Genomic DNA, 16,517 nt, shown 5'->3' on the forward strand with positions numbered 1-16,517 from the left:
TTCCAAGAACAGGTCATGCACCTTTATTTAATGTTACCTTTTTGGTAAGTGGGAGGGTTTTCTTTCAATCAGTCCATTTACATACGTCAACATCCAAGTACCGATCGCACTGAATTCGATGGAGACCTTGCAACATGAGAAAACGTTTCTTAACATACATCCATTTAAGCAAGAGCTTGCAGGTTAGAACGAGCACTAGTGGCAGACTTGCCCAGCTCACTCTTGGTATACAAAGCAGCATTTCAGCAGCACAAGAAATGCCCACCTTGGGCAAAGTACAGTGCGGTTTACGCAGTGCAATCACTTTCAGAGGAAAAACTCCAGGAAGGCCACATCTGTTTGTTCTTTTTTCCTGTCAAGTTTATAAATGAAAAGGGGGGGTGAAATCAGGCCTCAGACCTTGGTTTAAATTCATTATCAACTTCTGTGCAGGTAGGTTCTGTATATAGGCACATGCTTTAGAAGAATTCTGAATCTGTACTTTTGATCATTAAAAACATATTGCTTTATGAGTCAGAGATTCGAATACTCCATCTCCAGCTTCCCAATAATCCTGGCCCCAGCCATCAATAGAATTTCTAGAACCTGTTCTTCTATGAACTATGCACCCCTAGCAGCATATGGCAGCTAGCCCAGTTGCTCTACCTATAGCTACATAACAATCTTAGGTACTTCCTCACAATACACATGTCCCTGCTGAAATCAAGAGACTGGGAGTGCTTGGTTTACCGTAACCGTCTGTTGCTTTGAACTATATGAAAAAGAATAAGTCAGACAAACAACGGTGACGGCAAAGCAACAAGGGGAATTCTCATTCCTACAAAAATGAGCTCTTGTGAAAAGATTTCATGGAAGGCCAGTTGTTTAAATGGTACCATCTTATGCAAGTGATTTGCCCAATAAGCTTTTAAAATTTACAAATGTGCTTGGTAATCCAAACAATGTAAACAAACAGCAGCTCCCTGCCGCTAAGTCATAGATCAAATGTTTTAGCACCAGCTCCGAGGGATTGCCTAATGTGTGCTAACACAAGACGCAGTAGCACTGGCTGAGGTCTCAGATACAGAAGTGCCATAAGAGGCTTACCCCACCGTTGGCTGAAATTTTCTGATCAGAGGAGTATGGACTGCACTGCCCCTTCCCCTAGGTACCACGTCAGACTATTAAGCTAATCCAGTAGCAAAACCATTGAACGTGAATTAGCACAGACCTGAGGGAAAGGCAGGTACTGAACGCTCAATCCTGACTGTGCCAGCAACCCGGAGCAATGACTGTTGGCAAGGTTATTTGCAAGATTCTCTCCCCCTGTAGGTTAAGTCAGAAAGGGATGGGAAGGAGTCCTTAAGAAAACAACAAGACTTTCTCTGCTGAAATCCATGGCTGTGAGGTTGCCAACACTCATGATTTTATTTCATAATCACCACCGCGGTGCCCTACCCATGCTAAGGTTACAGGGGTCATTTTACATTTCTAAAGCCTGTCGTCACAGCATCCAGGTTTCCGCCTTTTGTCTGAGAAGAGAAAGAGCGGGGACAGGGTAGCGTGGCCATTTAATCAAATAGAATTTTTACTCCATGTTAATGCAGATATGGTCTTTCTTATTAAGTGCAAATTAAAAGTATTTTCTAGAAACCAGTGTGAGCTGGCGCCTGATAGATTATTCAGTTTGTTACAAACATTGAGAAGTCTACATTGTTACAGCTTTCCAAAGCAAGAACAGAGTTACAAACATGAAAAAAAACAAAACAAAAAAAAAACTACTACTATAAAAATTTCCATCATGGCAAACTGAACACTCTGGAAAAACATTTTTTCTAGAAAAAGTTTGGGGGTGGGGAGAGTGTCATTTTTTGCTGCAGTTAAGGAGTGTCATGCAAAACAACTTTGAGAAGAGCAGTGTTCCCTACCTGTCCTGTCTTATAGATCCAAACCACCTCAGCCCCAGACAGTTCATTAAAGTGCTCTTTCACGTGCATACTTTTGGAGAAAATCATTGTTGTTTAAAATGTGGGAAGCAGGGATCCATTAGCTGTGAAGGGGGGCATGGATTTGCTAAATCCACTCTGAAGTCAGAGATGGAGGAAATAAGTCAACAATATTCTGCCTTTCACATTTCACAAAGGGTGGGAGCGTGTGCCAGGGAGGACCAGATTGGGCTAGCAGTGAGATGGGAGTTCTGGGATGAAATTTTGCCCCCAGTGAAGTCAATGGGGGTTCAACCCTTGTTAATGGAGGCAGGGTTTCAACCCTTGTTAATACAAATATTAGTTGCTCCCGATCTCCTGGAGAGACTTAAAGAATCACTATTTGGGCACCAAGTATTAAGCCTCCACATGCAAGGTACGGTGAAAAGAAAATAAGCGTTTAAACTTTCCAGAGCTGTTGGTTCTTCAGCCACCTTCAACAATTCTTTACAGGGGCATTTGGGATCCAGAGTAAATTAAGTTACATCCTTTGCCTATTTTAAGAATCAGATGCTTCTTGCCCTTAATACTTCTTTTAGGTTACACACCTATAAGTCTTTTAGGGCACATCATTAGAGGTATTTACTGATCCAACTATTTTTTTCCACAACTTAAAAGTTGTTTACTAACCAGCTGCTTAAAACAGTAAAAATACAGTTAATGGGGAACAGAATTTAAGGCATTTTTTTATTTTGGCCAAGGAATGATGCATGCTACAGATTAATCTTCATTTCCCCACTTGGTTTTCAGATCACACTGCACTTGTTTTTGTTTTACATGGCACTTTGCTGTTGGTGTTTTACAATTTAGTCAAGGTTTTCAAGTGTTTTCTTCAAAAAAGATGCTTTCTCTTGCAGCTCAGGTCTGCTGTCCAATACCATGGTAGTAAGGGAGCCAATGAGGAGCTCTCTGCTTTCCAGCGGCAGGCTGTCCCATTGTTTAGACTCTGCGTGGATAAAAGGAGACAAGCAGCTGCATTTTCAAATGAATACCCGAATGATGCAAAGTAACTAGGCCCCCGGACATCATAAAACAGGAACCGCTTCGAGTTCTATGCATGATCCAAATCGCTATTCAGGGAGGAGATCCTGCAGGATTATCAACCACATGGGGAAAGTTCAGCCTGCCTTACACAGATGCAAGTCCCATGGACTTCAACAGGAGCTGTGCCCACCAAGGCCTGGCTAAATGTGGTTCACAGGGCTCAGCATGAGGGAAAGAAGGGCTTGGGGGGCATTTCTTTCTCACTTCATGGTTGCTCCAAGTGTATCACGGAGAAGCCAGAAGAGCAGCAGGAAAAAGGAATACACAGCCCTCTTCCACTAAAGGAGACACATGGAGCTAGAGCAGGAACGTAAAGGCTCAACAGGAGAAAGTTCACTAAATAAAGAGCAACTGCAGCCATGTAGGACGCTTGAAGGAACACACCTGTTTAGGCCTTAAAGGGGATGGAACCCCAAACTGACAGGCTAAATTCAGCACAGATGTTACAAGAAGAGGAGAAGCACTTCCTGCACAGCAAAGCCTCCTCCAGCCCTCCAGGGGGCAGGCAGCATTTCTACCAATGCCAGCCATGGAGCAGCACAGAAGGGCCAGAGCACAATGCAAAATCTGACACCTTGAGTCTGAGACAGAGCTGGAGAAAGAACCTCAATATCCTGACTCCCAGGCCTGTGCTCTCTCCACCTAACTCTCCGTCTTGAAGGGTTCTCATACCAAGGGGGGGGCATACCTTGGATTCGCAACCTTGGATTCATCCACAGCTTCTCCAACCATAACTCAGAATTTCTCCCTCCCACTTTTCCCGCCTCCACCCCATGTCAGTGCTGCGCGGTCCTTCCAGGTGAGAAGGGCTACATGCAGCGAATCGACGTTGCTCCTAAATCACCCAGCAGAGTAAATGCAGAGCAACAAAAGACATCGCCTTCTCTGCCCTTCCAGGCCTTGGGGCCACACACACAGCTGGAATCTCAGACTCGGATCTTCCACATGATAAGCAGACAAAGAACCTCACCTTTAAGTCTGGTGAGCAGCAGTTCTATCACAGACAATGCTTCTGTTCTGATGGAGGTGTAGCTCCTATTTTCTATGGAGAAAGAATGCAGCCGACTTTCAAAGCTGAGTATACATCAGTGGCACAAATACAGCTTTAGCCATTTGTTGCCACAAAGTACTTTAGCTTTTGTAGCTCCGAACACTTCTGTCCATCAGATGGCCAGCTCAGAAATCCCCACGGATAGTCAGGTGTATTAATAGCAGAGAGTCCGCAAATACACAGACTCCCCCACCATGTTAGAAAAGCATCATGCATCGCCTTCTGGTACAATACACACAGTGCAACTGTTCCACATGTTAAAGAGGAATTGGAGGCTAACAAACACCGGTGAAATTTTAATAGTCATATTCCTACATCAGAGTCCTTGAGAAACAACTCTTTATGTAGAGGAGTCTCCTTTCAATAAACTTGTGGCTTGGTAATGCTTAAAATAACTATCCGGGTATTTCCTAAATCAACAGGGTATTAGGTTATATGGGCTTTCACCCAGCGTCACCAGAGACTAAGTTGTTTTCCTGTGACCATAACTCGCACAAGCACTTCCATGGTCCTCAGCCCCTGGGGTGACATCCTTATCCCCACACTGGCCCCTTTGAGCCACATAAAAGGACAGAAGTGGCATAAAGGGGCCCTAAGAGCCCTATATCTGCCCAGGGGTCGATTCCCCAACACAGACACTGCAGACAGCCTTAGGGCGCCTTCCTTGGCCATGGGGTTGGGTGCAGGAGAGGCGTGTTGGAAGCATAGCAGGACTGGGAGGGCACAAACATGGCCTCTCTTAAAAGGTGCACCACAGACTCGCATCTCTGGTTTCCTTTTGCAGCCCATCATCTCCCACCATTCTGAGAGGTCTGGGAAGGGGCTGCTCCCCTTCACTCTGCAGGTCCTGGAGGTGCTTCACGGCTGGCCATGCCCCTTCCTCCCACTTGCTGCCAGATCTCCTACCTCTGCAGCAGTGAAGTGACAGTTCATTTGCTCCAATCTCTTTACTGTTTCCTGCCCTTTTCGGGCAGCAGTGGGCCTTTTCTCTGATCTCAAGCCTCCCTCCTCCTTCCTTGGTGGGGGTCTGTGCAGCTCCAGCCCCTGGAGCCTCCACTGCAATGCCTTTCTGCTGAGCTCCTTTTCCCCCTTACTGGCATGGCACAGCAGCTGCACGAAGGCCAGGGGAGATCCAAACAGTGCTCTGCCCATGAGGGAGCCTTCCCAGGATCAGCAGAGGGCGAATTATGCCCAGCCTCCTCCCATGCAACCAACCCTAGCGCCCGCATGGGCGTGAGGCTCTGAGTCAGACAGACAAGCTAGGATCCCTCCCCACGACTCCACCCCGAAAAGCCTGACCAGGAGACCCAAGGCAGAACAGGGAGAGGCTCTGAGGAGGACTTCATCTAGATGACCCAGGGGTAAATCTGGGAATGGGCCTTGAGCACCCTCAGGGCTTATATCCAGCCTTCCCGCCACCCCCAGTTCGAGTCAGAAAATGGTGATAATGAGATCCCATCTCCTGCTCAAGAAGAATGGGATCCTGAAGGAGCACACAGCTAGGGAGAAATTTCTCCGGGCTCTGCACAAAGCAAGCCACGTCTGGGTTGCACTCTGGTCACCATCTCCAGCAAATCTCACCAGAAAGTCAAAAAAGTCCACAAGGAATAAAAAGTGGGAGGAAAAAGAACAAAATAATCCAGAAGAGACACCTCCTCTGAGTCAGACTATTCCTCCTCTGCCGAGGAAGGAGAGCTTCCGGGCTCCAAATCTGCGCAAGACTTGGGAAAAAAATGCAACAATTTTTTTTTCCCTCTGAGAAGTTTGAGGCCCTGTGCAAAAAGGTTGCGGCCACAGTCCAGATCGAACCTGAACAGGCTTCAGAGGATGAACCTAAAAGCAAATACCTTCCCTCCAAATCCTCCCCCGAGGCAAGACATAATCAGGGACAAGTCTGACACAGGTTAAATGTAGCAGCGATCACGACCTTTGGTTCTATTAGCTGCAAGAACCAGAGAATGCTCTCACTGAAGCCCAAAAGACCAATGCCACAGAAACCTCCCTAGCTAGGGACATGGTTATTCCTTAAGAAGGGGAATTGTTCCCTAAGGACCTAACAGACAGGAGAGTGGAAGCCATGATTTTTAGTTCTTGATTTTTAAGCTTAACTTCATAACTTTAACATGAAAAATCCCGAACTGAATAAACAGTGGATTTATGGCTTATTACAACAATCTATAACCCACTAAACTATCCTACCCTCTAGCTTCTTCCCCGCCCCCTTATGACCGGAGAAGTGTGTTCATGGGCCACTTTTCCTTGAATGGTCCCTTGAAATATGTATTAACTCCTGCTAAACAATCTGTTCCGCCTTGTATTTAGCTGTGATATTTCCCAGACCCGAAAAAGAGCCCCGTGTAAGCTTGAATGCTTGTCTCTCGCCAACAGAAGTTGGTCCAATAAAAGATCTTACCTCATCCACCTTGGCTCTCTAATATCCTGGGACCAACGTGGCTAAAACAACACTGCATGTGACTTTCTATACAGCTTTGAAATGACTCATCTGATGGCCAGCACACATTGCACTGCAGCTTTGAACTGCCTCCAGAAACTGCAGAGTGCAGAGGAGCAACCCAGACATATTAGAATTATGGGAGACGCTGCTAGCAGAAAGGAAATTCTTGGGTAAGAAAATTTCCATCCTAGACAATGATCATGGATATATAGGGCCAAAATAGTCTCTGGTACAACTCCATTGACTTTGAGGGAACTACATCAGAGATAAACATGGCTATTGTTTCAGGTGTGAACTTGGCCAAGCTATAAAAAGTCTGAATGAAGAGACTGGGAAAATTATGTTTCATTCAGTTCTCCAGTCCTACGTGACTCATCTTCTGCAAGGAGAACTCTTATGGGGGAAGTTATGGATTTGTAGAAAGTACAGTCCTGGAAAGAGCCACACAGCAATCTACCACCTCCAAAATCAAGGTATTTAGTAGCGGAGACGAAGGGGTGTGCCTGCTTTAAAGGAGTCTGACACTTCTGGTCAAAGCGTCATGGGCAATACTGTCTTCAACAGCCAACCCAAGGGAGGGAGATTAAAGGGAACTCAAGGTTGTGGGCGATAACGTTACAGATTACACTTCACTGAACGTGTCCCAAGAGAGAGAGGTTCAAATACATTCACCAGCCAGCTCCCAGAAGACGAGCATTTAAACAAGCTGTTCATCACCAGCCACCTGCTGGGAAAATATATTTACCTAATGAGTGTGTGATAGATGAGCAGGTTTCCAACAGGATTTCTGTCAAAGCCCCGGGGTCTGAGTGCGCCTCTTCAAAAAGCATTAACCTAGCAAATTTAAAAGCAGTGTGAGACTCATTGTGCCGAAGGAAACAAGCCACTCTAAGGATCCGCTTGGCTGACTCTGAGGAATCATTACAGCCAATGTAATAGTGCATTTGTCACAATTTCATGAAAAGGACGAAATGCCTGAGTGAAGGCAGGAAATAAAAGTGAAGTACAAGCAGGAAAATTACCCTTGAAAATAGGCGTTCATGGCCTGTAGCACTCCAAGCTGCACTTTCCACGTACTGAGTTTCAGACGCTCACACATTAATTTGCACAGCTCTTGCCAATAGCAGCCTGAAAACAACAAATTAGGGTGGCATTACATTAATAAGGGGAAGGCAGATGTGTACTTTCCCTACTTCACACTAATATCGTTGTCTATGCCCATGCTCCAAATTAGATCAGTCACTGCAAGGAGCTCAAAACATCCTCCTCCCACAAAGGACCCTGAAACCCTGGTTGATCCTGACGGGGCAACACTTCCATACATGGAGGCCTAATCACAGGCAACCAAATCCACATTCTGTCATCTCAGTAAAAAAGGGCCTGATCATTCAGAGATGCTGAGCCCCTGAAGTTCCTGTTGACATTAGTGGAAACAGTGGGTGCTCAGCATCTGGGAAAACCAGACCACTTATTTAGCTGTCTTGCTTCAGACACCCCCAGTTAGGAAACATTGGCCTACACATCCCATCACATCACTCTACGCCTTCAAAACAGCCTGGTATATGGCACTGAGTGCACTTGTAAGGACTCTTCAGGGGTTGGACTGGGCAAAGACAGACTGTGCAGTGTACATTTGTTGGAGTGCGAAAGACAGAGCATCTTCCCCAGTTACTGTAAATTACTGCCAGGATTGCAGCAACTGACCCCACTGCTCAAGCAAATGGCTCTTGAAAGCCCTGGACATTCCTCCGCATCCCTCAGCGTGCTTTCTGGTCGAGTCCCTTTTTAAAGCAAATACTCTTTGATCCACACACTGCCAGCTTTGCTCATTATTTGTCTGATCCAACTTACGCTGCGTCTCCAGATTCCTAGGCCAGGCCTTGCCCAAACTCTCAAAGGCACAGAGCAGAGATTCCATCTGAAGCTCTTTTTCTTTTTCGTTCTCGTCATCATCATTCTTTGGTGAACCGGCTCCTACGCTCTCATGAGAATTCTGGAGAGGTACCAGTAACGGGGGGAAGGATATTATGCTTTGTTTATTCCACAGGACGCTTTCCTAACAAACAGCCCTTGTATCTAGTCATTATATAATCCACCCACACCACACAGTTAGAGAACCTCAATTCACTGACGTTCTGTTGCCATCAGGAAAAGCTACAGAAATATTACTAATTTCTATGCTGTCTTTCATCCGGAAGGACCCCAAAGTGCTTTAACAACACAGGGCTGAATTTTCACAGGGGCAGCATGTTTGTAGTTCCCATTGACTTCAGCCCAACCTGCAGACGCTCAGCACTTGAAAAAAATCACACTCTTCAGGATTCAGAAGGGGGGGCTGCAACCAGCAGACACCGCACTGCCCAACAGTGGGTTTGGAGGAGAAATGCTATGCAAACACAGTGGGCAAATCCCTGTGGTTTGAGACAGTGTCATGGGATCTTTAGTTTCCAGCAGAGCAGCCAGGGACTTGGGTTTTAATGTCTTTCTGGAGAAGCACCGCACGGCACGGCACGGCACGCCAGAAACCACGCAGAACTCCAGTTTAGCCCCTCACCCTTCCTAGAAACTAAGTCTAGACAAATCAAAAAAGTGGGGACAAGGAGAAACTTGTGAGATTACAAGTGGGAGACGTTCACACCTGTACTGGACCAGTCTGAATGGGGAGAGCTTTTCAAACCATCAGCCCTGAGGAGAAAAAGAGCCCCATGGACATGACTTCACCCGGGCAGGCCTACGACCGCCAGCTGGTTTTAAAAACAAAGTAAATCAAAAAGCTGAAGCGTCACCTTCTTTATCATCGGAAAGACGATGTCCGCCAGCTCCTGGAACCGGTCTTCCTTTGTTGCTTTCAGCACATCTGCCGTACATCTGAGAGCTACCATCTTGTACTTGAGGTTCTCTTTGCGACACTCTTTCAGGACAGCCTGGACAACATCATTGACGCTGGGCTGATTAGGCACAGACATCTGCAACTCTACACTGAAACACCAGAAGCACATGGAAGGTCAAACACAAGTTACACCCCCCTGAGGCTGTATGTTAAGTAAGCAGCTCCGACATCTTGAACCCAGGACCCCACACCCTTTACTGCCACAATTCACAGACTTTCCATCCTTTTTATTTTAATACAGGTTAAATAAAATGGGTTATTCCAAACACACAGAGTCTTACTGGTGCCAGTGAAGAGCTCAGAGCCTGATCGGGCCCTTTTCTAGGCCTAAGGGGCATGGTTGGTTCACAGTGCTCTAGACAAGATCTTCTGGCCATCCCCAAAAACATCCAGTAATTTGCCTGGAGAAGATGCAGCCCTTGGAGGTGCGTTCTAATGGCACTCTCCTCTGGGAAGTTTTTCTTGGAAGAGGGAGGGGTTCCTTGTCATTTGGTGGAGTCTAGGGCATTTGCAAATGGGAAAAATGCTGTCCAGGAGAATCTCAATGAACGAAAGTAAGCCCGTTAGCTCCAGAGTGTGCAAATCTCCACCAGAGGCAAGGAAATCCTTCTCCCAGCGTTCACCAGCGTACATACACGCACCCTCCGTTCTAAGGGCAATGTTTCACTCTCTGTGGCTTCATTCTCTCTCCCTTCCTTCCCATAAGTACATTTCTGTACCTGAGCTCTTCCTCAGTCTTGCAGTATCTGTTGTTCCCTCTTCTTCCTCACACTTTTCCCACTTCCTGTGTTCTTCCTCCTCACACTTTCAATACAACCATCATGTCATTTCCTCCTCCGTCCCCCATCCCTCTGTCTTTCCCACCCCTGTAATCCACTCGCCCATCCATTCACCACCGTCACCATCCCACTTCTCCCATCCTGTCCCTACATCCACTGAGGAGCTCTGCTGCCAACTCCGGCTTCTGCCCAACAGCCCCCAGCCTGAGATCAGAGGGGAGAGGAGATAAAGAGTCTATGTCCAGGGGGAGATTAGGGTGGCATCCAGTTCCGGTTACCTGCATGCAGAGACAACACTGGCGATCGCTTTCAGCAGCTCCTCCTATGAGCATTAAAACAAAAGTGAAATGGGCTCATGAGAACAACTTCACGGTGAGACAGTGCTTTCCTCCTGCACGGTTTTCACTGGTATCCCTAACTCTGTGGCTCAGACTCAGATGCTGGAGAAGCATCCAAATGCCACTCACCTCTACAAGGGGCACATTCTTTCCATCACGCCACTATAAACTGCACTGTTTTAATCTCATCCTCCCCACTCACTCATTCTTCCCGCAGAAAACTAGCTGACTAGATGCCTACATTCCAAAAACATGACACAGCCGGGTTCTCACTCACACTGTCCTGGCTGCAGAACTGGGCCTTAAAGTGTGTCTAAATGCGTGCTGCCAGAGGAATAGAAAGTAGTCTGAAGAACCAGATTCTCATTTACGTTAAGGTTTTTTTTAACTCCATGTGCTTACGTATGCTACTTGGTGCACTTATTTCCATTACCGACTGGGCATAGCCAGAGTTTTCCCATTTCCACCACCTTTAATTCCTCTGGTTCCATGCCTCGTCATTTAAAAACATGCACAAGTCCCACTCGCTCTAAATCAAACAGGAACAAAGCAGTTTGAGTATCTGATCTATTAAACAGCCACATGCTCAGGCCAGAAAACCTCAGTGCCCCTCTTTGTATCATAGGAACACACAGGACAGGAACGGTCCATCAACCAAAGCAAGATACATTTGGAATCACACTCCCTGCAGGGATGGGAATGTTTATGGCTCGCTATGTTCCATTTCTGGGCTAAGGGACTGAACACCTGAGCCTCTCTCAATCCACTTGGCCCCACTTGTTTACCTTTCCTGTCCACGTTCTTCCAGATAGACCTTGCAACAATGCACCAACCACCATTCCCAAATGGGGCGGCACCAGGGAACCAGTTTGTTTGGCAATAGATGCCATGGCAGCTGCTCCCTGGGCTTTCATCTTCCAAGACGGGGACTGCAGAGCCTTCTGGGTAATGGCGATCAACTCCTGCATATACAACCTAATGCCACCATAAGTGCCTGTGTATCAAACACAGAGAAAAGCTGTAATTTTAGGACATCCAAGGAAAAAAAAGCTGATCCTCAAGTAGTAAAAGGATTCTCCTCTTCTGGCTGTGAGCTGAGTCACCACAGTAACCTCCAGATGACTCATCGTAGAGCCAAGTAACTGGGAGTCTTTCCAGCTCCTCCTCACCATGTTTGCTAAATCCTTCAGAACTGATTTAAGAGGGTCTTTAATACACAATTGAACAGGAGAGCCAATCTCCATCCCTTGATCTTGTGAGGATTGGGGTATTTCTCTTGTCAATTTCCAGGGACATTTTATTTTTCTTCAAAAACCATATCCCTTACTAAATTTGATGGCTGCAGTTCCTCAGGTCCTAGGGAAGAGGTCTGCAACAGTAACCTACTGACTGGTTGGGACTTTTGAAACCAGATCACTAAACAGCAGAGAAAGAGCACGCAAGTCACTCACAAGGGGCAAATTACACAGCTGCATCGTCCTTCATCCCAGGACATAAAGCTGTTGAAACTGGTATCCAGAGCCCTCCTATTGGGTAACACCCACTCTTTGGAGTTAATACTATGAGCACCACCTACTAGACCCCAAACCAAAAGAGATCTCCAATTTCAATCAGGCTAGCACAGGTACTGGGCATCAGCCTTAATACCCCTCCCTCCATCAGTACCTGCAGCGAGAGCAAATTTCATTCTATGAAGCTTTTGAATGCTGGGGCTGAGATTTTCAAAAATATCTACGGTATCCCCCATTACAATAGCATCCAGCGCCTCACAACCTGTAATTCATGTATATCCATCACGTGTTGTCCCCACTTTGCATATGGGAAACTGAGGCACAAAGAGGCTAAGTGACTTGCCCAAGGTCACACAGGTTTTGTGTGGTAGAGCAGGGAACTAAACAGGCATCTCCCAGACCCGAGGCTACAGCTGTAATCATTGAGTCATCCTTCTTGATAAAAAGGCGGCCGAAAGATAATAGCCTACACCCTGATTTAAGCACCTAAATAAGCAGCTTGATTTTTCTTTTTTTTTTGGAACAAGCATTGGCACCTAGCAACTCCCGCTGAAGCCATCTTGTCACCCATCCCTCCCTACAATATCTGGAAAGTGCGAAAGGTGGGCAGGGTCTCTGGTAGGAAATGAAGGTTTGGTTGGGTTTGGTTTTAAAATAAAAAAAATTTAATTAAAAAAAGCATAGTTAGGGTGACCAGCAAGTCCTATTAAAACAGGTCCCTAAAGATACAATATTAGTGTTTTCATGTGTTTTGATATCAATTGGTTAAAAATAACCCTGCAAATTTTCACACACTTTTCAAAAATTTTCTGCAGAGAAGACAGTTACCGTTTTCCGAAACTGGTGGGTTCTTCGAGATGTGTTGCTGATGTCCATGCCACACGAGGTGTGTGCGCTTGCCATATACACTGGTGCCATAAGTTTCTCCCTCCGTGGTATCTGCAGTGGATGGCTCTGGCACCCCCTGGAGCGGTGCACACATGCCGTGGTATAAGGGGCGCCGCCAGCTCCCCCAACTCTCAGTTCCTTCTTGCCGGAAACTCCAACAGTGGGAAAAGAGGGCGGGTTGTGGAATGGACACGAGCAACACATCTCGAAGAACACCAGTTACGGAAAACGTAACTGTCTTTCCTTCTTCGAGTGCTTGCTCAGGTCCATTCCACGTTAGGTGACTCCCAAGCAGTGCCAACAGAGGCACCGGGTAGGAGTTCACGGATGAGTAGATTGCAACACAGTCCTGCCGAACCAAGCGTCATCCCTGGCCTGCTGCGTGATGGCATAACGCGCCGTGAACGTGTGAACCAAGGACCACGTCACAGCCCTGGAAACGTCCTGGATGGGAACGTGTGCCAGGAAGGCTGCCGAGGACGCCTGAGCTCTGGTCAAGGGGGTCCTCACAATCAGCGGCAGAAGTGGGACCTGTGCCAGCTCGTAACAGTCTAGATGCCAGAGGTGATCCAGCTGGAAATCCTCTGTGAGGACCCCAGAAGGCCCTTTACCCTGTCCGCTGTCGCGACGAAGAGCTGCATCAACCTGCGGAAAAGCTTGGCACACTCCAGGTAAGATGCCAGGGAACGTCTGACGTCCAGGGCGTGCAGCCTCCTTTTCTCGCTAATGGTGTGTGGCTTGGGACAAAACACTGGGAGGAAGATGTCTGCCTTCCATGTTAATCAGGACACCAGCTTTGGCAGAAAGGCTGGATGGACTTTGTCCTTGTAGAATACCGTATATGGTGGCTCCAATATCTGGGTTTTAAGCTCTGACACTTGCCTCGCGGATGTTATGGCCACAAGGAATGTGTCCTTCCATGACTGGTGGGAGAGGGAGCAGGAGCCGATAGGTTCAAAGGGCTGGCCCGTGAGCCTAGAAAGAACCAAGTTAAGGTTCCACTGTGGGACAGGCGCCCGCGTCGGTGGGAAGAGTCTCTCGAGGCCTCTCAGGAATTGGACAGACATGTCTTGTGAGAACACCATCTGATACTCGATCAGTGAATGAAAAGCGGAGATAGTAGCAAGATGCACCCTGATGGAAGAGAGGGCCAGCCCCTGGTTCTTAAAATGGAGCAGGTAATCTAAGATAGATTGTAAGAAGGAGCACGACGGAGAGATGCTACGCTCAGACACTCAGTGGGAGAACCTCATCCACTTAGCCGGGTAGGTTGCTCTAATGGAAGGCTTCCCGCTTTCCGGGAGGACGTGCTGGACCACGTTAGAGCAGGTCCACTCCTCCGAGTTCAACCATGCAACATCCACGCTGTGAGGTGGAGGGGGGCGAGGTTGGGGTGAACGAGATGCCCGTGATCCTGGGAGAGCAGATCTGGTCAGTCGGGAAGGGGCCAGGGAGTGGCCACCACCAGGTCCATCAGTGTGCCAAACCAATGTTGGCCATGCCAGGGTGACCATGATGACTTCGGCTCTCTTGACCTTTGACAGGACTCTGCTGATGACTGGGATTGGAGGGAACACGTACATCAGTTTCCTCCGACCATGACAGAAGGAAGGTGTCGGAGAGGGAGCACTTGCCCAGGCCCTGCAGGGAACAGAAGAGATGACATTTCCTGTTCTGTCTGGTGGCGAACAGATCCACTCGGGGAGTTCCCCACCTCTGGAAGAGTGTCTGGGCTACCTCTGGATCAAGCAACCACTCATGGTGAAAGAAAAGACCCACTGAGGCAATCTGTCAGCGTGTTCCTGACACCGGGGAGCGACAGGCTTCCAGGTGGATCGTGTGGTCGATGCAGAAATCCCACAATCTGAGAGCCTCTTGGCAGAGCGCCGAAAAGCATGCTCCCCCCTGCCTGTTGATGTACAGCATCGAGGCTGTACTGTCCATCAACACTCTCACCACCTTGCCCGCCAGGTGCGGTAGAAAGACTCCGCAGGCCAAGTGTACTGCTCTGAGCTCTTTGACAATTATATGCAACGTCCTCTGGGGACCATATGCCCTGGATCTGGAGGCCACCAAGATGCACTCCCCAGCCGAAGTCCAAGGCGTCCGATATCAACTCAATTATGTGACAAGGGTTGTCAAATGGAACTCCTTCCAGGACCGTCCTGGCGTTATTTCACCATTGTAGCGAGGTAAGTATTGTCAGTGGGATGGTAATGACCTTTTCGAAGTGATCTCTAGACTGAGAATAGACCGTCGCCAGTCACTGCTGTAAGGGCCGCATCCGGAGCCTGGCATGGGGGACAACGTATGTGCACGCTGCCATGGGGGACAACAGGCTCAGGCAAACCCTGGCCGTGGTCAGGGAAACGCGGAGACTCCCACGATGAGGTTCACCAATGCTTGGAACCTCTCCTGCGGCAGGAACACACTGCACAGATAGAGTTGAGCACCGCTCCAATGAATTCTATCCTCTGCACTGGAACTAACGTCGACTTTTAGTTGTTTACCAGCAGGCCCAGGGATCGGCAAGCGGCCTGCAGCACTGCAACATCCCTTTGGACTTGGGACTTTGAGCGGCCTTTGACGAGCCAGTCGTTGAGGTACAGGTAGATCTGGACACCTCGACGTCTGAGGTAAGCGGCTAATACCGACATGCACTTGAAGAACACCCTTGGTGCTGACGCGAGACTGAATGGGAGGAATGCGAACTGATAGTTGTCGGGTCCCACTGTGAAACGTAGGAAGCTTCTGTGACCTTGAAAGATCGCTATGTGGAAATATGCGTCCTTCAATTTGAGGGCGGCATATCAGTCTCACAGATCCAGGGACGGGATGATTGAGGCCAGGGAGACCACGTGGAACGTCAGCTTCTTCAAGTATTTGTTGAGGTTTTGCAGGTTCAGGATGGGCCATAGACCACCTTTGGCCTTCGGGATTAGAAAGTACCGGGAATAGAACCCTTTGCTCCTGTACTCACGAGGAACCTTTTCGACCGCACCCAACTGCGGCAACCCTTCTACCTCCCGTGCAAGAAGACTCTTGTGAGAGGTGTCCCTGAAGAGGGATGGGGAAGGGGGGCTAGAAAGAAACTGGAGGATATAACCCTGTACCACAGTATTGAGGATCCAGCAGTTCGAAGTTATAGAGGTCCATGCGGGGAGGAAAAAAGAAAAGGCGGTTGGAGAACAGCAGGAAAGACAGATCTGGGCTATAGTCTGGTAGGTCGCCCTCGGACGCACCCTAAAAATGCCCACTTGCCCCCCCGATTATTGCGGGTCGAGCCCAATTGGGCAAAGGGGGGTGGTGGGTGGCTCGGGCAGCGCTTGTAGCCCCTGCTCTTTTTGTGGGGTGACTCCTGCCGGGGTGGGCTCCCTTGACCCTGAGATGGCTGTGGTTTGAGCCACTTACGGGCTGGACCAGGGACGTACAGCCCTGGAGTTTTCAGGGTAGTGCTTTCGGTGTCTTTCGGTCCATGCAGCTTTGGTCCATCTGCTCTGCAAACAGGGCCTGGCCGTCGAAGGGGAGGTCCTGCATCAACTGCTGAGCCTCAGTCGACAGACCTGAGAGGAGCAGCCAGGATGCCCTCTGCATGGA

The 16,517-nt window shown here is 48.2% G+C and overlaps 1 protein-coding gene across 3 annotated transcripts in view; it reads right to left on the reverse strand.

Moving 5' to 3' along the window:
• Positions 1-16,517, reverse strand: part of ECPAS (Ecm29 proteasome adaptor and scaffold) — a 91,123-nt gene continuing 74,606 nt past the window's right edge. For all 3 annotated transcript variants that reach the window (XM_077817776.1, XM_077817775.1, XM_077817777.1), the window contains 8 exons: positions 11,307-11,515; positions 10,462-10,505; positions 9,301-9,493; positions 8,366-8,507; positions 7,537-7,642; positions 7,260-7,348; positions 3,979-4,050; positions 1-2,910 (listed from right to left, as the gene is read on the reverse strand). In XM_077817776.1, the coding sequence (XP_077673902.1) occupies positions 2,771-2,910; positions 3,979-4,050; positions 7,260-7,348; positions 7,537-7,642; positions 8,366-8,507; positions 9,301-9,493; positions 10,462-10,505; positions 11,307-11,515 (995 nt within the window). In that variant the 3' untranslated portion in view covers positions 1-2,770. The remainder of the gene's footprint in view (positions 2,911-3,978; positions 4,051-7,259; positions 7,349-7,536; positions 7,643-8,365; positions 8,508-9,300; positions 9,494-10,461; positions 10,506-11,306; positions 11,516-16,517) is intronic.

Source organism: Eretmochelys imbricata, chromosome 5 (assembly GCF_965152235.1).
Source record: "Eretmochelys imbricata isolate rEreImb1 chromosome 5, rEreImb1.hap1, whole genome shotgun sequence".
Taxonomy (NCBI): Eukaryota; Metazoa; Chordata; order Testudines; family Cheloniidae; genus Eretmochelys; species Eretmochelys imbricata.